This window comes from Aotus nancymaae, unplaced genomic scaffold (assembly GCF_030222135.1).
Source record: "Aotus nancymaae isolate 86718 unplaced genomic scaffold, 86718_ANA_hifiasm-v0.15.2.pri h1tg000008l, whole genome shotgun sequence".
Classification (NCBI taxonomy): Eukaryota; Metazoa; Chordata; class Mammalia; order Primates; family Aotidae; genus Aotus; species Aotus nancymaae.
In genome coordinates this window covers 42,126,124-42,150,372 of record NW_026988419.1, presented here as the reverse complement: position 1 = coordinate 42,150,372, position 24,249 = coordinate 42,126,124, and the positions used below count along the sequence as shown (strand labels likewise).

Genomic DNA, 24,249 nt, shown 5'->3' with positions numbered 1-24,249 from the left:
TGCAAATACCCACAAAAGATAGATACGTTAGCATTTCCATTAAGGCTGAGGCAGTCACAATGACTTTCCCTAAAGAAAAAAGGGAGTTAGAGAGTACAACGTAAAAAATAGTTTGAAAGAGTCTGACAAGTTGGATGAATAAAGTGATATTTTCTAATCAGTAAAGAAATCCCAAAACCTAATAGGCACTTAACAGAAACAGAATAATTGTAATGATCTGTGAAACCATTCAACAATGAAGGCTAGGCACAGTGGCTCATGTCTGTAAGCCTATCACTTTAAGAAGCTGAGGCAGGAGGACTGCTTGAGCCCAGGACTTCAAGACCAGCCTAGGCAACATAGTGAGACCCTATCTTTACAAATTTTTTTTTTTTTAATTAGCCAGGTACAGGCATGGTGGCTCACACCTGTAATCCCAGCACTTTGGGAGGCTGAGGCGGGTGGATCACCTGAGGTTGGGAGTTCGAGACCAGCCTGACCAACATGGAGAAACCCCGTCTCTACTAAAAGTACAAAATTAGCCAGGCATCGTGGCGCATGCCTGTAATCTCAGTTACTCAGGAGGCTGAGGCAGGAGAATCACTTGAACCCAGGAGGTGGAGGTTGCGGTAAGCCGAGATCATGCCATTGCACTCCAGCCAGGGCAACAAGAGCAAAAAACTCCGTCTCAAAAAAATTAGCCAGGCATGGCTAATTAGTCCCAGCTACTGGAGGGCTGAAGCAGGAAGATCACTTGTGCCCAGGAGATAGAGGCTGATGTGAGCCATGATCACACAGCTGCACTCCAGCCTGGATGACAGAGTGAGGCCCTGTCTCAAAAATAAATAAATAAAAACCCTGTATTTAATTATGTTCATTTACAAGTCAGCATTAAGAATAAAATGTGCACTCAAAGTATAAGTAATGTTTTTAATTTTTAAAAAACCCAACATACAGGTCTTCTTGTTTGAACACTAGCCACGTTGTTTTTGAATATTACTTCCGATAAGTACGATATTTATTAAACATATCTTCAGTTTTGTTACATAGTGTGTAACAAATTACAATGTTCTGCAGCCACAAATTACACGCAGAGTACGAAGAAACTATTGATAAAATAGTGTAATCTTTCCATTTATAACTCTATAAGGAAGAATTAACAAATCAGATCTTACATATAACATCTTACTAAACTTTATGCATGGAAAGTGACAGACACTGCTTGTGCTGTTTCACACAAAACGGCTGAACTTCACCTTCAGAAGACTAAACCTGACTTCTAAACACGTCAATATAAACATCAAAACAAAATATACTCTAACCAACCATGAGAAACAGTCTGGTATCAGGAAAATACATTATTTTATAAACCAGCACACAAAGGTTTAAAACAGTTTTGAAAATGAAGTTAGCTGTCTTGAGTCAAGGGAGTAAAAAGAAAAAGTCAGTATTGACCATTTACAATCTCTGACCTTTGTGGAGATGGTAAGAGTCTGTTGTAGTGCAGCTACATACAGTACAATTCAGGCAATTTTGTTTTTTCACTGGGGTTCAGATTGCAAATTCATTGCTGTGAGAAAAGGATGGAGGCAAATTTTAGCAGCAACCTCCACCTGACTGCTTGACCAGAGGGCTCTGAATTTTAACACTGGTCACAGCACCACCAGCTGCTTTTCCAGGGCTCATTAGCTTTTCAATCTCAGCTGCAATCGTCATGAAAGACTGTTCTATATTCGTTACATTCTTAGCACTGGTTTCCAAAAACGAAATTCCAAGGGAATCAGCAAATTCCTTTGCTGTTGTGTAGTCTACTACTTTCTTTGAGGGCAGGTCACACTTGTTCTCTACTAACAATTTGTAGACGTTTTCACTGGCATAACAATCTATTTTCTGCAGCCACTGTTTAACATTATTGAAGGACTCCTGATCTGTCACATTACACACAACTAGGATGCCACTGGCTCCTTTGTAATAACTGGAGATGACTGTTCAAAATCTTCCCTGGGCTGCTGTCTCCCATATTTGAAGATTGATTTCCGTGAAACTCTATAGTTCTTATTTTGAAATCCATACCAATTGTGCTGATGTAGCTTTCTGTATATGTATCAACCGCAAACCTAAGAAGGAGGCAAGGCTTTCCAGCCCCAGAGTTGCCAAGCAGAAGTAACCTGAATAAATAATCACATTCGGGATTCATGGTGGACATGTCACTGTAGCTGCCACCACTGCCACTGCCACAGCCACCTTGCTGCTACAGCTGCCCTGACTCTCTACACCACGGGCAATTGAAGGAAAGGAATGAGATAGGCTGTTCCAGGACAGCAAACGTCTTCCCCAACTCCGTCCCCTAGAATACAATCAACAGCCGCCGTCACTCAGCTATCGCTTCCACCCAAAATCAAGTACATTTTTATTACTTCAAGTTTGCATTAAAAAAAATTACATTTTTATTATGTCAAGTTTGCAATATGAAGCCTTCTTTTCCACTCAGTGACAAATTGTACTAAGCGTGTCTAGAGCATCTACTGTTCACAAGGCACTGTACTAGGTCCTGCAGGGGGGAAAGGTTGACAAAGGCATGTCTCTGCCATCCAGAACCTTATGATATTCAACAAATATAAAGAAATATATAACAACTATATAACAAAATGCAGAGTAGGAGAGGAATGAAGGATGACTGTAGGCCAGGAAGTGAGATAACATCTGTTTGGGAAATTTGGAAAGATTTCATGATGAGATACAAGTGGAAGCTTGCAGGATGATACAAATTTGGAAGTAGGTACAAGAAAAGAAGGCTCTGAGGAGGATGATATATCCTCAGGAGAGGCACTGAGAAGCAAGTGTGCAGCATGGTCCCTATAGGAATTAGCAAGAGGTCAACTTTGCCTAGAAAGGGGCGTGTGTGGACATGAACGTTGGAGTGGTCAGCCAGGTCCACGCGGCAGAAGGGGGGCCATGAATGCCCAGCTGAGGGGCTTCACTTGGATCAGAGGGTGATGAGGAACCAGAATGGAACTCTGCTCAGGGACAGCACTGGTCACAGGGATGGGGGACTGGTAGGGAGGCTGGGGAAGAGTCCAGAAAAGAGGATTTAAGAGCCTGAGACACGAGGAGGGGAGGGGAGGAGGTGAGGCATGCTAGGGTTATGGCAGAGACCTGGTCACAGGGGAAGGAGGAGTGAAAGATGTCTACAGATTCCCGCCTAGGTGGCCACAAGAATGAAGGATCACTGGCATAACCAAAGAATTCAGGAAGAGTCACTGTCATTAAAAAAATTTTATATAACCTACTAAACCTTTCTAAATCATCCGAATTACAGTAAAATGTTCCTCTGTATAAAGTGATTAAAGAAGGTACAAATAAATATCCCTCGAGTTACCTCTGAATGAGTTGCTGGAAAAGACTGAAGGTGCGGTCCCATAACACTTGTTTGTTTTTTGTGATAGGGTCATGTTCATAGGTGTATTTCTGTTCCAATTCCTCCAGCTTTTTAAGCTGCTGCCGAACTTGCTGCAGACTCTCCGCAACTATGGTGAACCTGGGAAGGTACAAGACACAGATGTCTTTATGAGAAACAGTCCAGAAGCAGCCTGGATTAAAGAGAATCATGGTGTATTAGTCTGTTCTTACGCTGCTAATAAAGACATGCCCGAGACTGGGACATTTATAAGGAAGCGGTGTAACTGACGCATAGTTCCACATGGCTGGGGAGGCCCCCAAATCATGTCGGAAGGCAAATAAGGAGCAAAGTCACATCTTATATGGAGGCAGACAAGAGGGCTTGTGCAGGAAAACTCCCTTTTATAAAACCATCATGAGGCTTACTCACTCCCACGAGAACAGTATGAAGGAAACCACCCCCCTCGATTCAATTATCTCTACCTGGCCCTGCCCTTGACACATGGGGATTATTACAATTTAAGGTGAGATTTGGGTGGGGACACGGCCAAACCATATCCCCTTGAAACCAACAAGTTGTTATGTGCAACACAAAATGTTACCAGGATATTGTGCTCTGTGCTCTGTGCTCTAGGGAGAAACAAGGGGAACGAGGCTTGTGCCAGTGCTAGAAGCTTTGTTATTTGAGGAGAAAAACTAACATGATTGAATGACTACAGCCTAGATCAAAAACTTCTGCACACCACTGAGGTCTAAGTAAGGAGAGATGAGTGTGGGCTGGGCTTCTGGGTGACGTGTGACTGAGGCAGGGGAAAGAAGAAGCCAGAGGCAGGGAAAACAGCAAAGCAGATGCTTCCAGGTGATGCAAGAGGCAGCGAGGAGCCACTGCAGGTTCTGTCAAGAGACTAGCAGCGGCAAGCAGTGTCTCGGCAGGACCAGTCAGAGATGCGGAACAGAGTGGGAGAGAGGGGAGGCAAGGCCGAGGACAGGAGGAGAGCAAGGAACAACGATTCTGGTTTCACTCGACTGAAGGAGAAGGCAATATGCTCAGCCTCGACCCTAAAAATATAAAGCCAGTGAGTACACCTAGTGATTGCTCTTAGTCTTCCTTCCTTTCAGTCAACTGTTAACAGTAAAACAGGCAGGGGAAACACGGTTTTATTCGCTTGCAGTAATGACAGAAGAAAACTTTTTACAAGTGTCTTCTTCGCTGGGAAAAGTATCTACTTCACTTTCTGGTTTTACTCGATTCCAGTTCAAAGCCCTGGGACAGCAGCCATTCGTCAGGAAAGGAGAAGGAAGGATAACGGTTGCCTGAGTTCCAGAGGAAATGCTAAACCAGTGTCCCCAACTCTGCACACAGAGAAAACAACAATCCTTACACAGCACAGTGGGAAAACTAGAGGGCATGTGTGTCCCCTAGAAGAGGCTCCTGTGGTCTAAGAGGACCACTAGGGGGCTCTACACACCCCAGGGCCTCTCTGGTCACCTGGAAGGCTTAGGGGTGTCAGCATTCCTCAAGACACATGGGGTGCACTGGGCTCAGAAGCTCTGCTCTAACCCACAAGAAATCTGGGGCACCTACAGGCAATTCACAGAATAAAAATAAATTGCTGAATATTAATTGTGATTTTTTTAAAAAAATCAACAATACAGAAAATAACCTCGTGAGGTCTCTGATCCTTGGACCCTTTGCAATGGTCCCAGGCCACCATTCCCTCATATTCACTCTGTTATCCCAAGTGCAACTGCTGTTGCCTCTTACCTGGACCACACTAATATGCGAATAGTATTCCAACTGCTCTTTCTGTCTCTGTCCTATCCTACAGGCTGTGGCTAGAGTGCCCTTTCTAAATCAAAGATCAGAGAAATATACCTCCTGCTTAAGAAAAAAGCCATCTTTGCTCAGCAGTATGGGTACACGCGGCCCCCGTTCCGTTCCTAGCATGGTGTGAGAACCTCCATCATTAGGTTCCAGCATCTCCTGCCAGGTCCACTTTCCTTTCCGTCTCACCTGACATCACTCTCCAGCCACCCAATACAGACAACCCCTTCAGGCTCCCACATGTGTGACTTTGCACATGCTGTTCTCTGTGCCAGAAAGCACTTCTCCTCTATGTGGAATAAGCCTAGTCACTCTTGAGTCAGTGCAAGGCCATTTCCTCTATGAAACCTTCCCTGGAGATGCTTTTCTTTGTTCTCCTCAGAACTTGGATGTCCTTTTGTTAGAGCACCTGGAAACTTCTACTGCACAGAATTATTACCACGTCTACATCCCTCCTCCACACTGACAAGTCCTTGTTGCCAAGGGCCAAGAATCATTCATCCTTGTGTGGCCAGGTCCTAGTACAGTGCCTGGCACATAGTAGGCATTCAGTAAGTATTACTGGATGGATGACTGAATGAATGGCTCCCGACAGTCTATTCACGTAAGCCTATAAAAATGCCTCAAGCTATCTTGTTTTGAATGAAACATTAGGAGTCAAGTTGCTAAGTGTGTTCTATAACGACCATGTCACTGATGTGTTGTACAGTCAAACGACACATCCCATGGCACAGGATGCTCCAAACCAAGCAGATGTGGCTGAATGTGGCAAGAGTCATGAACAACACTGTGCTTTCCAAGGGACTGTTTCCAGGGTAAGCAGAAGATGGACTACATCAAACTCTATACCAACATTTTGACAAGGTCCATTCAACACAGCTCAAAGGTGCACTGATGAGCTTATGTGGTTAGCCAGTCAGCTGCTGGTTTTCCACTTTGGAGAATCTTACCAGTTCTGCAGTTGATCCAGGCAGGCATTGGGTGGCCCCCCAATACAGGCGCTCTGCTGTCTCTGCTTCCACTCCACTAGTTCATCGTTAATCAGGGCATTCTGGGTAAGTTCAGTGACATTCAACAACTCTATTATTTTGTGAACTACTTCCTAAAGGCAGTGGAAGAAACAGTGAAATAAATTCATTTTTAATCACTGAATTTTAAAATATTTTTTAAAAGAAAAGCAAGTATCATTTCATTCTCAACTGGGGCTCTAAGCCAGGTGGTTATAAAAGAAGAAATAAAGTGAAATAAATTCATTTTTAATCATCGAATCTTAAAACATTTTTAAAAGAAAAGCAAGTATCATTTCATTCTCAACTGGGGCTCTAAGCAAGGGGGTTATAAAAATAATGTTTCCTCTCTTCTGAACATTGAGTCCATTATTCACAGTCTATAACAAAAGGAGCATGCTATTCTGGAAAGTAAATAACTACCTTTCTTTTATTGTCAAGCATTAAATACATCTTCTTGAGTAACAGCTGTTCTTGTTTCTGATCACTCTTTGCCACACCATTGGTCTCGTGTTCTATAAATTGAGAGACAGCCAGTAAATATATTTACATAAACAAGACAAAACCAACAAAAGCCAAGATTAATATAAACTTAGGATAAATAGATACAAACGCCACCTAGCGACAGGTCAAAGTTTGGCTTTCTTCCATCATTATTAAACATGAAAAAAAATCCTAAGGATAACAACTAGACACACTGAAACAAAACACTTGTTTTCAGTGACCCATTAAATCAGACATCTGCCACTGAAGTCACTGGCAGATAATTTCCTAAATAAACATACATAACAAAATTCAAAACTTCAGTTAAAAAAATGTATGCAAACCATATCTATAGCTTTTGAAGAGAAGTAGATGATTATAAAGTGGTAGTTGAAGTCGCTGTCTCTCATACTTTTTACCCAAATCATACCGATAATCTCTGCCTATGAACCATGGTATATGCCAGATGATGAATACAGTAACAGCAGTACCCTACATATTCTGTACAATACACAATCTTGAGCTATTTTTGGTTGCTACTCTCATTAAAAACAAGCAACAGTAACAAAACAGAGTAATACTGCTTTAAAACGTGAGAAAAATACTGAGCTTATCTGCCGTGTATACAATGGACCTGCAATGTTTGAAGAAACTTCAGATATTAGGGCAGGGGAACTCCACATTCTATCACTCTGTATCAATCAGTGGGCTAAGCGCAATTCATAAGGTGAGTAACACATAACCAGTGGTTATCAGGTATGGGTCACTGACCCCTAGGGGACTTCTGGCATTGTCTGAAGACAGTTTTGGTTGTCACTAGTGAGGGTTCCTGGGTAGTGCCACTGGCATCTGGTGGGTAGAAGTCAGGAATGCTGTTGAACACTCTACAATGCCAGGACAGCCCCCACAACAAATTATCTAGCCTAAAACATCAATAGTACTGGATGTTAAGGAACCTTGGCTTGGGTTATCAAGGAACAATTCAGAGTCATAAAATACTTGGCAAATAAAAAGCAGTAATCATATTCGTTATCTGGTGTGAACAGAAAAAATTACAACCAATGGGCACCACTTCAGTTGTGAACCCTTACCTCTGTTCTGTAAGGTTTTGCATTTAAAGTCATATTCATCTTGTAAATCTTCCAGGTTCTTGATTTCATGTTCTATACACTACAAATAAAGACGTAAACATGTTTTCTACTGATCAGCAACTTCCAAAGACTTTAGAGAACAGAGTTTTGCTCCTATGGAACCCAGAGAAATGTGAAAACAGTTCCAGTTCCCTCACAAAGAGATCTGACTTGGAGAAGTCTAATCACATATATGAAATAACTTCTATTTCATTAACAAGTATGTAATAACATTTTTAAAAAAGCAAATGTATAATAATTCTCAAATTGATTTGTATGTCCTTAACCTGGTTCCAGGGTCTAAATTTTGATTCTTCCTCATCATTTTTGAGAGATATGATTTAAGAACTCTGAGTTAAGTACCTCTGAGTACTTAACTCAGTAAACTGAGTTACTTAAATACTTAAGTAACTCGATTTAAGTACCTCTGAGACACGATTTAAGAACTCCACTGTGAAGCACAGAACAGGGGTAAAAAGCTCATGGAAAATCTTCTCATTCCTTTCAAACAAGGAAAGTGACCATACATCCCTGCTTTACGGGGACAGACCCAGTTTCATACTTGCTATAAACAGTGGCCTCCTGGTGGCTCAAATGCATCTCCATCTGGACAATGAACTGTATGTTCACTCTACAAATAAGCCTCATTTGTTTGTGATTTGGTCACATTTCCATATATTCTTCTCTGGATTTCCATGGCTATTTCTGGACTGGGCTCTCTTAGTTTTTACTTTAATGAAATGTTTCCCTAGGAGAATATGCTCCAAAGAATGGATAAAGTTGCTCCAAAGAATGTGGAGTTTGGAAAGATGCTGTCTGAAACATGTAAGTCAAGGCCATACTGGTGTTACCCAGAGATCCGCAGAGGACCATACCCCTTAGTTGGAAGGCCTTTTCCACAAATACACGCTTTTGTGAAGAACTCCTCAACCTCTCCCCGCACCAGCCTTAACAGTGGAAAGGAATAAATGTGCACCACCGAGGGCGCCAGAGCAGCCCTTTGCTTCCATAAATTGACTTGGAAGTTTTATCCTAAAATTGCTGTGGATGTCTTAATCAGAAATGCATCCAAATTTATTTCAATAAAATGTATTTTTGTTCCTCTTCCAAGTCTTAGGATAAAACAGGTGATTGAGAAAGATGGGCCATGTTTACCCTGGGCACTGTGATTTGAAAGGTGTGGACTTAAAGGTCTATTTATAGCAGCAACATCTCATTTACTGGGTACCGGGGCAAAGTCAACATTTACTGCATGATCTTTCAGGGAAGAAAAAGATAAGCTCAATGTTTGGCAGTTATAATAAGGGGGCATTTAAAGTCTATCTGGTCATTGATTCTACCAATTTGTTTACTTATAGCTTGAGACTTCTGCAACATTTTTCTTCCCGACCACTTAAAAGACTGAACTCAGTTACTAGGTTTACACCCAAAGGGACTGAAACCTTTTTTTCCCTACAGAAAGTTTCAGAAGAAACGCACGTGTTTACTCCGTACTTACCATAACCTTGTCCTTCACGTTTCTGACTTTGCTGTCAAGCTCTTTCTGTTTGTCTAACATCACTGTGCTCTGAATACTCCCCAACTGAGCCTGTAATGGGAAGGGCATGATGACAGACATCATTTTCTCCAGGGTGTGTACTTGCTGGTTACACTCCAAAGTCCCCACCTGCCTCCCAGATCTTCTGACACATACTACAGGCTTCCCATTTATGTGTCAATAAGAACTTTTTCCCAAGGTCCTGGAAAATGCTGGCAAACCATTAACAAGGCTGCAAAATAACTAGGCTCAATTCACGTCTATAATTATTTCTGGGAGTTTCCATTAATTCACACAATTGCACAGTATCACACTAGAATTTAGTTCAGAGTTTCTCAAATACTGTACACAAGATTACTCTTATTAACCCTGTCCTTATTTATCTTAAAGCTTTCTGATTCAAAGTGTGTCCTCATACCAGCAGCATCTCACTACCTAAGATCTTGTTGGAAATGCAAAATCTGAAGGACTAATTCGATTATGGAATCAGAAAACCCTACTTTAACGCAATCTCGGGTGATTCAGAGGTGTACTGAAATATAAACGCATTCCATTAAGGGCATTAATGAAAATCTGCTACTATAAAGTCAATAATGAATATAACCCCAGACTTGCCTGGGAGTATTCAGTCCTATTTCTGATAATCAGAACACTCAGATGTGACAGAACACCAGATGTGCCCTGCACATACCTACTAGGTACTAAGTAAATGCGAGACAATGTTCTAGGCCCAGGTATTAGAGTGGTAACCGATGGTTCCTGTTCTCATAAATTCTAGAAGCTATGATTTTTTTTTTAGAGTTTTTAGAGTTAAATCCCCCACACAGCAAAAACTGTGCTTGTCAACCCTGCTTATATAGTGCCCTATACAACACAGATTCTACAGGGGTGTTTTTTACATATTTAATTGTATCAATCTTTTCTTCTTTATGTCTAGGCTTTTCCTTATATTAGAAAGCCTTTCCCTATTGACATTATGGCATTCACTCATTTTTTTCCCTAGCACTTGCAAGGTTTCCTTCTTTTCTTTTTAACTTTTAGATCGCTGATATATTTGTTGCTCATTCCTATGATCAGTGTGAAGTGCGGGTCCACTTTTGGCTTTCACTTTTTTCCAATTCGCTTTCCATTTGTCTTAACAACATTCAGTGTAAAGTTCATTATTTTCCCCAGTGCTCTGAGCTGCCAACTTTATCAAATAAATTTCCATATGCACATCTGAGTTTCCTCCTAGATTTTTCTCTTCTTTCCCATTGGCCTGTTTATTCATAAGCCTGAACCCTTGAAGGATGTTTGATTACAGAGGATTTATAGTCTATCTAATAGGGCCAGTCCCATTTCATTGCTCTACGTTTTTACAAGTTTCCTTTCTATTTTTGCATGTTTATTTTTATAAATTTCAGAATCAATTTGCATAGCTCCAGAAAACAACTTAGTATTTTTATTAGGATCACATTAAAACTACAAATTAACTCGGGGAGAGCTAATATCTTTATGTTGTTGTTTTTAATTCTTATGCTTCTAATGGTTTTCTCCTACTGCACTGGCCAATACCACGAATGTGATGTTAAAGAGCAGTGGCAGCACAGTGAGCATCCTTGCTGTTTCTGACTTGCTGGAGTTTTCCCAGTTAAGAAAGGTACCGTCTCTAGAATGGAGAGATATCTATTTGTATGTTAAAGAGGTATCCATCAATTCCTACCTTATTGAATGTTTTTATCAGGAATGAATATTAAATTCTGTCAGACCCTTTCAGCGTCTGCAGAGGGAAGTAAATGCTTTTTTCTCCTTGTAGCTATTAATCCAGTGAATTGCATTAATGGATTGCCCAGTCATGGTCTACCCTTGTAATCTAGAATAAATCCTATTTGGTCATGGTATATGACTTTCTTGATATAGTAAAAATCTGATCTTTAATATCTTATTGAGGACTTTTAAATTGATACTCATAAATACAATTGGTCCACAATTTTTTTGTTCTATGTTTATCAGGTATATGCCATCAAAGTTATTCTCTCTTCATAGGAAGTTTTCCTTCATTTTATATATCCTCCAATAGCAGAAGTTCAAAGCATGTGAATTGTATCAGCTGTAAAGTGTGTATTAGAAATACATGAATGTTATTGGTATCCTCTGGAAGTCCAAGGTGCCACATATCACTAACTGACAAAAGGGGTTTCTCTGGGCAGTCGGAATGAGCTGTCACTTTGAGCAGTTCCATATAGCTTTATGCCTGTGCAGGGAAATCTTTGCTGTTGTCTAATTCTGATATGGTTTGATCTGTGTCCCCACCCAAATCTCGTGAATTGTAATCCCCAACGTTGGAGGTGGGGCCTGGTGGAAGGCAATTGGGTCATGGGGATGGTTTCTCATGAATAGTTTAGCACCATCCTCTTGGTACTGTCCTCATGATCATGAGTTCTCACGAGATCTGGTTAAGTGTGGAGCACCTCTGCCCAGCTTCCTCCTGCTCTGGCCATGTGATGTGTGTGCTAACCCTTCACCTTCTGCTATGACTTTTAAGTTTCCTGAGGCCTCTCCAGAAACTGAGCAGATGCAGCACCATCCTTCCTGTACAGCCTGCAGAACCACAAGCTAATGAAACCTCTTTTCTTATAAATTTCCCAGTCTCAGATATTTCTTTATAGCCAGCCAGGAACCGACTAATACAACTTCTAAGCCAGCAGGATGTGGGCACTGCGTCCTGTGGGCTTTGTAACAGCTAGGACACTAGACCTAGAGAGAGGGACCAGGTCGATGGAGAATTCTAACTTCCCAGGCCTCCTCCCAAATGACCAAGGCTTGGTTTAGAGAACAGGGATATAAACAATGGCTGTAAGAGTGCAACTACATCCCCAGCTTCTATATCTGCTTTCTACTGACTTGCTGGGAGAGGCTTGGTGGAAATACCTGGTGACTGTGGCAGAGCCTAAAAAACCTTCTGCTTCCAACTTGGGCAGTAGTCGCTCCAAGTCACTCAAACCCTTGGTGTTCTCTTACCCCTTCCTTTCATCCCTCCCTGCTTCCCTGCACCCTGCCCCACCTCCTGCTAAGTAGCTGCCTTGGCTGCTCCAGTACACTCTAGTACTGATACGACTTTCACAGTGAGTCCTTAACTTTTTAAGAAACCAGGAGCACTGAAACCACAAGAACGTCAAACACTGAAGTTGGAAGGGACTTTAGCCGTCACTGACTCTTACTTTCTCATTTCACTACTGTACTTCTAGAGACCTTGTTTGGATGGGAATTTGGTTACTCACAGACCCCAGACCACAGAAAAGTCTTCTGCTCAGAAAGGAGGTCCTTTTCAATGGAATGAGCAGTTGTCCAAGTAAGGGAATAGGCACTCCATGGGTGTGAGAAGTTCCAGCCAGAATACCCTCACATCCCATTCCACAGATTAGAAAACTGAAGAGTGACTTCTCCAGTGAACTAGTTTTAGAGTTGGACAACACTGGGTTTAAATTCCAAACCCACTTCTTATTAGCTCTGTGGTCTTGAGCAAAGTACCTAACTTCTAAACCTTAGTTTTCTGATCTTTAAAATGGGGATAAAAATACCTACCTTCATGTTAGTTTTTAAAGTATTTACTTAAATGAAATAATGTTTATAAAGTGCTTAGCACAGGGACTGAAACATGATAAGCACTCAGCATATGGTAACTATTAGTCCTTAAGAGCACAAAGATGGAACAGCAAAGGGAAGCTTAGAATCCACCTCACGTCTTCTCCTCCCACCTGAAAGAAATTCTCCCATCCCTGCAGACCCTATGGACCTAAATTTTGTCCAGACATGGAATTAGCTTTTTCACCACAAAGAAAAAAAAGAGAAAAATTTAGTGTGCTATAAGATAGCCCAGAAAACATTTATAGTCTACTAGAGTGTGTATTACATAATATTCTCTTAAATGTGTTTTCTAAAAACCTCTTATATTAAAACAAAAAATAATGGGAACAATAATTTCCCATCTTGGCATGTCTGCAGAATTCTGTGCTCTCTAAATGCTCTGAACTGACTTGGAATTTTGCACGTTTTTAACTTGTTGAATCTGTTGAATCCCCATGTACCTATCACACAGTTTCAACAATTAGCATTCATGGACACCCTTGTTTCATCCATATTCTCCCTACTCTTCTAGTCCCCAAACTGGATTATTTGAAGCAAATACCAGACATGAAATCATTCCATACACGGATACTTAAGCATGAACAGAACATACACAGTCATGTTCCACATAATAATGGTTCAGTCAATAATAGACTGCATATATGACAGTGGCCCCATAAGATTAGAATGGAGCTGCCCCATGTGGGGGTACCCAATTTTATCTTTTATACACTATTTTTACTGTACCTTTTCTATGTTGAGATAATGTTATTTGTATAACATTATGTTACAATTGCTCATAGTGTTCAGTACAACTTCATAGTGTACAGGTTTGTAGCCTAGAAGCAACAGGCTTTACCATACAGCGTAGGTGTGTAGTAGGTTATACTGCCTAGGTTTGTGTAAGTGCACTCTATAATGTTCTCGCAAAAAATGCAATCACCTAGCGATGCATTTCTCAGAATGTATCTGCATCATTAAGTGATGTATGACTGTATCAATAAAATGCAGTTACTTTAACAAGGGAGGAAATGGCAAAGAAATGTTTCTGACTTACCTAGCCAAGAGTTGGCTGGATAACTGGAAAATTGGCACCTATTGTGCCTCTTCCCTTTCCCTGACATCCCCAGACACCCAGAAACTTCCCTCATATGCTAAGAAGGCCTTGCAAAGGTGTTCACGGAGTCAGGTGTCCTCTGAGAGGCTCAAACAATCCCCAGGTTACCTACATTTTTAATGGGGAGGGAACTCAAAAGCTGGTTAACCTTCAAGATCCAAAGTCAGGGGACAAGGTTCATGTGGGAGAGCAGAGGCCACTTACTCTGCTGCCAGTGCCAACTCTGGGCCAAGGGGCCAAATGTGAGGAGGACACACTTGCACCTGGGGGAAACAGGTTGTCCTTCTGCCCATCTTTTCTCCTGGCTGTCTGTCCTTTCAAGGCTATTAGAAATACAGAGGAGGCCTATGCATACTGCTTTTAGGATGGAAGCCCCATATAATCAAAACTGCCTGCTGAAAATCTCCCAGTTATGTGCCAGGTTAGAGATAGGCACACCTCTTTCAGAGGAGACCACCTGGCCAGCTTCTTCTCCAACACTGCTTCTCCTCCACCTTTGTCCCTAGGCTAGGTACCAGATGAGCTAGCCATCTTGAATTTAGCATAAGCAATATGTATCTTTACATGCTCAGTTCAGCAAGGTGCTGTCAGTATGACAGGAATATGGGAACTACACGCCTAAGGAAGTGACAGGATCACAAGGACTGGGACAAATGCTCAGGCAGTGTGTGGAGAACAGCATCCTCCACTACATTTCAATTCTCTCCCTCTTCACTGTCCCACAATTCACTTTGGTAGTTATTTGTTGGTGAAACGCACACGGGACACATACTGTGTCTTCTGGCATCCATATTGGAATGGGCTCCTCCAGAACAACCCATAACATGATGGCTTCACACTGACTGCCTGCTGACTTGTTGCCACCACCCCACTGCTCAAGAAAGGAATAGTAAATGCCATAGCAACTTCAAAACACTGCAGAACCTGACAGCTAGGAAGGTTTTTATTAGGATTAATAATACAATGATCAAAAATCTTTTTTTTTTTTTTTTTTTTTGAGACGGAGTTTTGCTCGTTACCCGGGCTGGAGTGCAATGGCGCGATCTCGGCTCACCGCAACCTCCGCCTCCTGGGTTCAGGCAATTCTCCTGCCTCAGCCTCCTGAGTAGCTGGGATTACAGGCACGCGCCACCGTGCCCAGCTAATTTTTTGTGTTAGTAGAGACGGGGTTTCACCATGTTGACCAGGATGGTCTCGATCTCTTGACCTCGTGATCCACCCGCCTCGGCCTCCCAAAGTGCTGGGATTACAGGCTTGAGCCACCGCGCCCGGCCCAAAAATCTTGATACTAGTACAACTCTGACTCATTTACTGTTTAATGTCTTGAATATTTAATAGGTATGATCTTGCTCAAAACAAAGCCCTTGATTTCCCCATCAGCCTCCTCTTCTCTCTACAAATCTATGGTGTCCTGCAAAACTCCTGGCCCTGCCCCCTCCTTGCCTTCCCAGCTCCGTGAACAGCATTCCAGTTTTCGAGGGCCTCTAATAGCCGCTATAGAGCCATCCCTGGCTTTTTGCTTTCTCTCACTCCCACATCTAATTCTTTAATATAAGGATCCTTCTATATTGGCACCGCATCCAAAGCACAACCTGAATCTACCCATTCCTTCCTACCTCCACTGGTTCTACTGAGTGCGAGATTCCACTGCCTCTTCCTTGGACAGCTCCAAGAACCCTCTATCTGACTTTTCATTCCTGTTCCAGCAACTCAGAGGCCTTTCCTGGCCCTAGTCTAAAGGAACAATCCCACTCCCAGCCACTCCATGAACTCAGCATGGTATCTTCTCAGCACTTTATGCTACCTGGAAGTATCTTGCTTATTTGTCTCTCTCCTTGTTATAACTGAATTCCATTAAATCAGGATCTTTCTTAAAGCCTGGTTCTATAAAATCTCTAAATCTGATTCTCCCCACTTCTTGGGGCTAGAAAATTAGAGAGATATTCACCATTGCTGTGATATGGACCCCAGTAATATTTGGTGAATGAATATATTTTTATTTTATTACAATTTTTAGTGTTCAATGAGAAAAAAGTACCTGATTAAATCTCTGGGCATTTTCCAAAATTTTCCTTTCCTCCTTCAGACAGTTACAAATGATCATAGACATCTGGATTGGGTCTTCCTGAAAATTATCCTAGATTTAAGTGGTTAGAACAAAAATAAATTAAAATTCAGAATGTTTAAATTATTTTGTTATAAGTTGATATGAATTTGTTTATATTCTCTGAGAAACCTCATCTCTCATCTATTAAATTCTATATAAGCTATATTTGTTAAAATCAAAACATTTCTTTCACAAATTATGATAAAAATTGCTTTAACTTTCTAATAAGGGGCAGGTACCTAAAGTACTTTTTGATTAAAAAACAAGTATTTTCGGGCCAGGCATGGTGGCTCAAGCCTGTAATCCCAGCACTTTGGGAGGCCGAGGCGGGTGGATCACGAGGTCAAGAGATCGAGATCATCCTGGTCAACATGGTGAAAACCCCGTCTCTACTAAAAATACAAAAAATTAGCTGGGCATGGTGGCGCATGCCTGTAATCCCAGCTACCCAGGAGGCTGAGACAGGAGAATTGCCTGAACCCAGGAGGCGGAGGTTGCGGTGAGCCGAGATCGCGCCATTGCACTCCAGCCTGGGTAACAAGAGCGAAACTCCGTTTCAAAACAAACAAACAAACAAACAAGTATTTTCACGTATGGTTCATAAAATATTTTTACTTTAATATCTTTCCATATTTCTTGAGGCCAATTATCTTTTGTTAGGATTCCGAGACAATGCAAATGATATATAAACTATACATGACATTCCTCAATGAATGCATCTGTTGGTCTAAGCTTTGAACTACACCAAAGATATTCATCTAGGGTTTTCCGTTGCCATGGTCAAAGCTAGTTTGCAAAACACTGGCAATAATGGCTCTTTCTACAGGTACATTCAAGCAAGGTCTGTACGACAGCAAATTTCTGTAAAATTAATTTGATTTCCCCACTCACTGGTATATAAAATCATAAATACATTCACAAAGGAAAAAAAACTTCCAATTACATAAGCTGAAAAGTTCAGTTGTATTGTATAAAAGAAGAAAATGATAGCTTTTACCTCCACTAAAGCAGAAAAGTTCTGTTATTACAGGACGCAAATATGGTAGCCAGGCTAAGGGCATGCTGGAAGCACATCTGAAGAACCCCTAAAACTTCATAGCATGTCCTCTCATGTCTGGATCTTTGACTTCCACTTCCAGGAGAGGGCAACTCCACCAGAGGCAAGGCAAGATGGAGTCTAGTTCCTGAAGTCACCTGACTTCCTCAGGTGAAGGTCAAACCTTTCCGGACTTATTCCTCATTTGTATGGCAAGGACCTGAACCTAACCACTAACGTTCCTTGCAGCTTTAATGTATTGCTATAGATCACTGCTCCTAAACTGTAGCTCCTTTTCATTGGTTTAAATATTGACAATTTTTAGTAAAACAAGATTATAGCATCACATTTTTCTCAGAATTACTGACACCTAAGAGGTGATACATTTAACCCTGAAAATTCCTTCGGTGTTTATGAAATAAATTAGTATCTTATTTTACTTATGCTATAAATACATACTGATGCTGTAAATAACAAAGGGAGTTACTTACAGTCTCTGTTACTTCTCTAAATACCAGTAAGCGTGTGATTAATTGTATATGCTGAAAGAAGAAAACTGCCTTACATAAACATGAGAACTTCTCAACTAAAATACAAAAACCAGGTCATACCTGAAGATTACGCTTGCTTTTCCTTATGTTATGCTGTAACAAAAAGTTATTCTCCAAAGAAAAGCGACTATATTGGTCATCCAGCTGCGACAGGAGGTCATGAAAACAAACGGTGGCAAATGAAACATCATTGGCAGCATGCTCCCTAGGAGATTTAACATTTACACATTTCATTCTCGAAATAAATGTCTACACGAAACAGACAAAACAAACGTTGCTTTCCTTATTGAAATTATTCAAAATAATTTAAGCATTTTCTTAGGTTTATTTTCTTCTTTTGAAACTGATATTGCTTTTAGCAGCAGTATATGTGGTATTTCTCTTATACGCAATTAGCATGAAAAATTCTAGAATGCTAAGAGATTGTACATGACACTGTTCATGGTGACTATCTCTCGTCGGGGAAAAATCAACAGGAGACCCTTCACTTTCTATGTCAAATACTTTCAGGCTGTTTAAAATATTTGCAATTAGCAAATAATACACTTTAAAGTAGGACACCTATCAGTTAAAAAAAAATCCCCTTAATTGTACTACCTTCTTCATATTTCTAATCAATATTTAACCATTAATTTGGCTTTATTTCTTTTAAATTACTTCTGTCTATAGTCTGGATCCTAAGTTGGAAAATAATTGGTGTCAGTATTATCTAACTTGTTCAAAGCATTTAGGAATACCTATCATAAATTAAATTTGACAAAACTACATAAAAGTGCTTAATGACTTATATACTTAGCTTTGTTGAGACACATGTCATTTTTTAAATCAACAAACTTTTCTACAACAAATAATCCCAGTGGCCATCGATGAAATTCACCTTCCAGTAAACATGTTTCCAAGTCACTTTAATCAACAAGGTTTAGTTCCTTACCAGTCTTGCTTTTCTAACCACTGTGCCAAGTATTGTCGGATTTCCATGGGAAAGCTGTCATCATAAAGCTGGTGAACCTGCTCCAGGAATTTTGAGTCAAGCTGCTGAAGTTCATACCACTGAGACATCCTACAGAGAAAAAGAATATACATTCTTTGTATGTATATGGAAGACCCTAGCTTCAAAGAAAGCCTTCCTAGCATCAGGTTGTACTCTTAAATATCTTGCTTAATCCAAAACAAAAATCCTAGAACAAAATAGTTTGTTCTAGGAATATTTTATTTAAATGGCATTTATAGTCTAAAGCCTGTTTTTAATTGAGTTTGGGGATCAACCTTTTTTCTCTTCCATGAAACACATCTTCAGGCCTTTGCTTGTTGTCAATATATCAGGGCAGCCTTCTCTGGCCTCCTTATTTAAATTGCAATACCTACTCTTAAACATGCTATCTCCCTTCCCTGGTGTATTTTTATTTTTCATCATAGTACTTACACCACCATCTGACCTACCACATTTTAAATTTTGATCATTGTCTATTTTCACCACCTGAAGGATGGATGTTGGAGGATTTTGTGCACTGGTGTATCCCCAGAACAATGTTAAGCACGTAGTAGGTATCCAATAAATACACTTTTAAAATGAATTTGCTATTTTATCAAATAAATACATGAAAAACATTATTTTAATTAGATTTGCTTTAAATCATAAGACTCTCCCAAAATTGCTCTCCTACAAATAACAGTACATTTCTAATTTAAGTATTTTTAAACTATTTTATATTTATGATGCATGCGGTAAAATTCATTATTTTTGTTACACACATTTAAAAAGATGTATTTTCTTCTTTGCCCACTACAAACAATAAATCTGGCATAAAGCAGTAATGATTTTTAAACATTAAAACATCACTAAACGTATTTTAAAAGGATAAAGTAACACATCTCTTTGAGTAACTGTTAAGTCCATTTTTATATAGTGATCAAATTTTTTTTATATAGTGATCAAATCACATTTTTATATTGTGATTAAAAATCACAATAAAAACTTGATATAAGGAAGTCCTAAAATTCATTAGGAAAACGAAGAGTCTCCATGACCATCATGTAACAGGATTTATGTCAGCACACAGCTGGCAATATGCAGAGTAGACACAAGTAAATCTTGTCCTGCCAGACCTCTGGGGAAGGGGGTCTGGATTTTCGAGTAGGGCATGGAAGAGTGTGTGCACATACTTGTAGCCAAGCACACGTATGGAGGCATGAAGTCATGCCTGTTCCACAAATGTCCTTCCAAAGGAGTGTGAGGAAATGTCTGGACTATAAAGCTACTTATCATCATGTGTGCCAGAAGATATAGACCCAAGCCCAGCCCCTTGGCACTCCAGCTGTAGCAATCTGATTTTTCACTTCAATTTTATTTTACCTGAGTGGAAAAATTTGTGGCTCTTTCCCTCCCTGCTTGGTAACTAATAAGGATATGCATAAAGTATATATGCTGGACTGTCAGCCAAGGGGAGCTGCAACACCTCCTATTAGCCAAGTGAACCCAGGTAACTTAGTCCCCTATAAACAAGGTGGTCACGTGCGTGTGTGTGTGTGTGTGTGTGTTTAGTAGATGGGACCTTGCTCTGTCATCCAGGCTGGAGTGCAGTGACATGATTATAGTTCACTGCAGCCTCTAATCCCTGGACTTGAGCAATCCTTCCACCTCAGCCTCCCAAGGAGCTCAGACTATAAGTGATATGGCTTGTCTCTATGCCCCCACTCAAATCTCGAATTGTAATATAATTCCCACATGTCAAGGGCAGGACCAGTGGAGGTAACCGAATCACGGGGGTAGTTTCCCCCATGCAGTTCTCATGATAATGAGTGAGTCTCATGACATCCAATGGACTTATAAGTGTCTGCATTTCCCCTGCTTGCATTCATTCTCTCTCCTCCTGCCCCATGAAGAGGTTCCTTCTGCCACGCAGAACTGTGAGTCAATGAAACTTCTTTTCTTTATAAATTACCCAGGGTTGGGCAGTTTTTTGTAGCAGGATAAGAAGAGACATACAATAAACAAGATGCTTGGATAACTTTTTTTTTGAGATGGAGTTTCACTCTTGTTGCCCAGGCTGGAGTGCAATAGTGTGATCTTGGCTCACTGCAACCTCTGCCTCCCAGGTTCAAAAGATTCTCCTGCCTCAGCCTCCTAAGTAGCTGGGATTATAGGCATACGCCACCGCACCCGGCTTAAAAAAAAAAAAAAAAAAACAAAAAAAAACGGGATTTCTCCATGTTGATCAGGTTGGTCTAGAACTCCTGACCTCAGGTGATCCACCCACCCTGGCCTCCCAAAGTGCTGGGATTACAGGCGTGAGCCACTGTGCCCAGTCTCCCTAATTTTTAAATTTTCTGTGGAGACACATTCTCTATAGAGTCTGTTTCTGAGCCTGATTTCAAACACCTGACCTCAGGCAATCTTTCCACCTCAGCCTCCCGAAGTGCTGGGATTACAGGTGTGAGCCACTGCACCCTGCCGCAGTTGGTTGTTAAGGCTGGATGAGCTAGTACATATGGAGCACCTGGCACAGAACAGGTGAATTTATAAGCTCATGTTCACAAATCTGGAGTCAATCTCACCTTCTCACAAAACCTGTTACCAAATCAGGGAGGTGCATAGCCAACTCCCAAACACCTAGTTCAAATCCAAAATTAAGGGGTGATTCTTTCCTCTCCAGTTCCAAAACCTGCTGCCTCCCTGTCTCCAACACTCTACCTTCCCAATCCAGCCTGTGCTGCATACAGATTGGACCACATCACTCTCCTGTGCAAAAATCCTATGATTTGTCCATTCCTGGCTAATTTCCACCCCAACCCATCTTCATCCATCAACAAAGCAACCCAGTCACCAAATCATTTACTGTTTTTCAAGTGTGCCCAACATTTCTGCTTTTCTCCAGCTGCTACTCGTCCTTGCAAACTTCCTTTCTACAAATTGTTGTATCTCTAAATCCTACAGCATTCAAAGCTGTGTACAAAAGCCCCTTCTTTCATAAAATTGTCTGAGACTTACTCACAATTAAGCTTTCTTTGACTTGTGCCTCACTGAATTCTGTACCTCTATTAGAGCATTGGTTCCAGTTTTTCTTGCAAAGTTCTATGATGCCTCCAGAGCCTGCGGCGGGGAAGGTGGGTGGCGTGGAGTGGGGGTGGAGTAGTGGGGGTATTTTCCTTTTAACCTCTTCTGGACCTTGGACGGTGCCCTGCATATACTATACGCTCAAAACAGTTTGTTGAATTGAAATCTTGTATATTTCAGATGGAATAAGAAAGTAAAAAGCAAACCATATTTTGATCTCGCAAGTGTGAGTCCAACATCCTCATTAAGCAACAGTTGCACAATGGATTGTGCTGGAGGCTCAAGTCCTATTTCTGTTCTATAAAAACAACGCCCTATCTATACAACAACATTCAAAGCACAATTGATCACACATCTGCATGCCTATCCCAGAACTCTTCAGTACTGGTCAGAATATTCTTTAAGAGTAATTATATTATTTGGAGTGGGGGTGGGGTCTGCAAAAACTAAACATAACTTTTAAACTACAGGAAGACATTAAGCTCCTTCATCTTTAAACATAGATACATAATTAAGATTCCGAAGTCATGTACTCATTCATTGGATCCCATGAACATTCACTGACCTGCCACCTTGTGCCCCAACAAGGGCCTGGGGATTCAACCAAAGGATCAGCTACGTACAGCACGTTAGGTGCCAAGACTGTTGAGGTTGCATGCACAGAGTGCGAGCGTTAACCTAGACAGCTCTCGAGGATGGCATACAGCAAATGATACTTCCTGCGAAAAGAAAATGTGACTGACGGAAAGGGGCGGAAACGGGAGAAAGTGAGGGTAAACGGGAATGTACGGTGACTTCTAGAGGAAAATTCTATTTCACAAGTCCTCTTTACTGCCAGAGCACGACTAGCAAGGACAATCGTGCTGAGCAGTGCCATCTCCGAAAAGAGATGGCACTGCTCGCACTTGGAATACTGGGACGTGTTCTTTCTCTGGGATCACGGATTCGCCGCTCAGCACAGACAGCCCGTCCTCGCCCGGCGTCTAAATGCACGGCCCGAGGACTCGGTCCCGGCGCGTCCCACCCCGGCACCCGGAACCTCACGGCCACTCACTTTGCGCGCAGGATCCGGAAGGGCTAGGCGGGGACGCGGCGGTGCAGCCTCTCCGGGCGCGCCGGGTCGCCTCTGCTGGGTCTGGGGAAGGCCAGGCGCAGTCCCCCGGTGCAGCCAAGCCCCTCCGCAGACTTTGCGCTGGAAAGCGAAACAACGCTGCAAGAGAAAAGGCAGCGCCGGCACCCGGCCCCCTTCCGCCCGCACCAATCACCACGCGGATCCGCGCTCAGCCAATTGGACGCGGCTGTTCCGCGGGCGCTACCGCCCCCCTCTGCAGGCCGCTGCTCCTCCAGCGCGCCTCGAGTTTCCTCCGGTTTTGGGCGGGGCCGTTGCGTGGGCGCGCTGCAACCCAGTCTGGCATTGCCACGCAGGGGACTGGAGTTCTGTTTACATATCTTAGAGAACGACTAAAAGGACGTGCTATGTTTGCAGAAGCCCAAACTTGGAGGTCTCTGTATTGAGCTTCATCACCGAGAATCCAGGCAGAGAACAGATTTGGCGACGTCATCATTCTAGAAGCTCCCTTTAGCAACTGACCTCCATGTTGCTAAACCCAGGGGAGGCTTTTCCGTTGTCCTCACTTTACTTGACCGCTCGTAAGCATTGGGTACAGTTGACGCCTTTATTCTTGAAACACGTTTCTTCCTTGGTCATGATGACAACACATCGTCCTTGCTTCTTCCTGCCTCTCTGGCATTCTTTCTACCTCCACCTCCACTACCAAACTATATGGTAAGGGTTGTCAGGGTCCAGACCTTGGTCAGCTTCCTCACCTAGGCTTCTCCTCAACATTGTGTTGTGAAGACCTCACCCACAGCTTCAATTTCCTTCTAGATGGAGGGCTCCTACATGCTTATCCTGTCCACACCTCTCCTCTGAGCTTCACACCTACACCCCCCACTTGCCTCGCCACTTGTATGTGCAGTGAGCTCTACAAACTATGTTCAGAACCAAGCTCACCTTTCTCTTGAAACATGCTTTTTTTCTAGAAATGGCAGATGTCAGATACCTAGGATTCATGGTTGACATTGCCTTCACCCTCACCTTGCCACACCTGATCCTAAACCTTGTTGATTCTTCCTCCTAGTTCCCAAGTCTCATTTACTCTGCTCCATCTCTTTGGCCGCCTCCCTTTTCTTTCATTCCCATTACTGCAGTAGATTCCCAAATGGCTGCCTCACTTCAGCCCTTAGCTCCCTTTTAATCCATTCTCCATACAGCTGTTTGGTTTTTTTTTTTTAATTGAAAAGCAGGTCATGTTATTTGCCAACCTGAAAATCCTACCATGGCTTTTCTTGGCTCTTATAAAATTTAGTTTCTTAATACATATTATAAAGCCCTGGTTTCTTGATCTCTTTCTCTAA

General features: G+C 41.8%; 1 protein-coding gene and 1 pseudogene across 5 annotated transcripts in view; both read right to left on the bottom strand.

Annotated features, from left to right (window-relative positions):
• Positions 1-23,037, bottom strand: part of STAT1 (signal transducer and activator of transcription 1) — a 56,264-nt gene extending 33,227 nt beyond the window's left edge. For 4 of the 5 annotated variants that reach the window (XR_010341439.1, XR_010341440.1, XR_010341438.1 and 1 more), the window contains exons 1-10: positions 22,886-23,037; positions 22,397-22,550; positions 18,709-18,837; positions 17,838-17,982; positions 16,122-16,220; positions 9,322-9,411; positions 7,785-7,863; positions 6,634-6,725; positions 6,154-6,305; positions 3,359-3,517 (exon numbers count right to left, since the gene is read on the bottom strand). Coding sequence is in view for 2 of the 5 variants with exons in the window: in XM_012442412.2 (XP_012297835.1) it covers positions 3,359-3,517; positions 6,154-6,305; positions 6,634-6,725; positions 7,785-7,863; positions 9,322-9,411; positions 16,122-16,220; positions 17,838-17,982; positions 18,709-18,836 (944 nt within the window). In the remaining 3 variants the exon portion in view is untranslated. The remainder of the gene's footprint in view (positions 1-3,358; positions 3,518-6,153; positions 6,306-6,633; positions 6,726-7,784; positions 7,864-9,321; positions 9,412-16,121; positions 16,221-17,837; positions 17,983-18,708; positions 18,838-22,396; positions 22,551-22,885) is intronic. The other variant, XM_012442413.2, reaches the window with a different exon arrangement.
• On the bottom strand, positions 7-3,346 carry LOC105710134 (ras-related protein Rab-1A-like; annotated as a pseudogene).
• Positions 23,038-24,249: the final 1,212 nt, after the last annotated feature.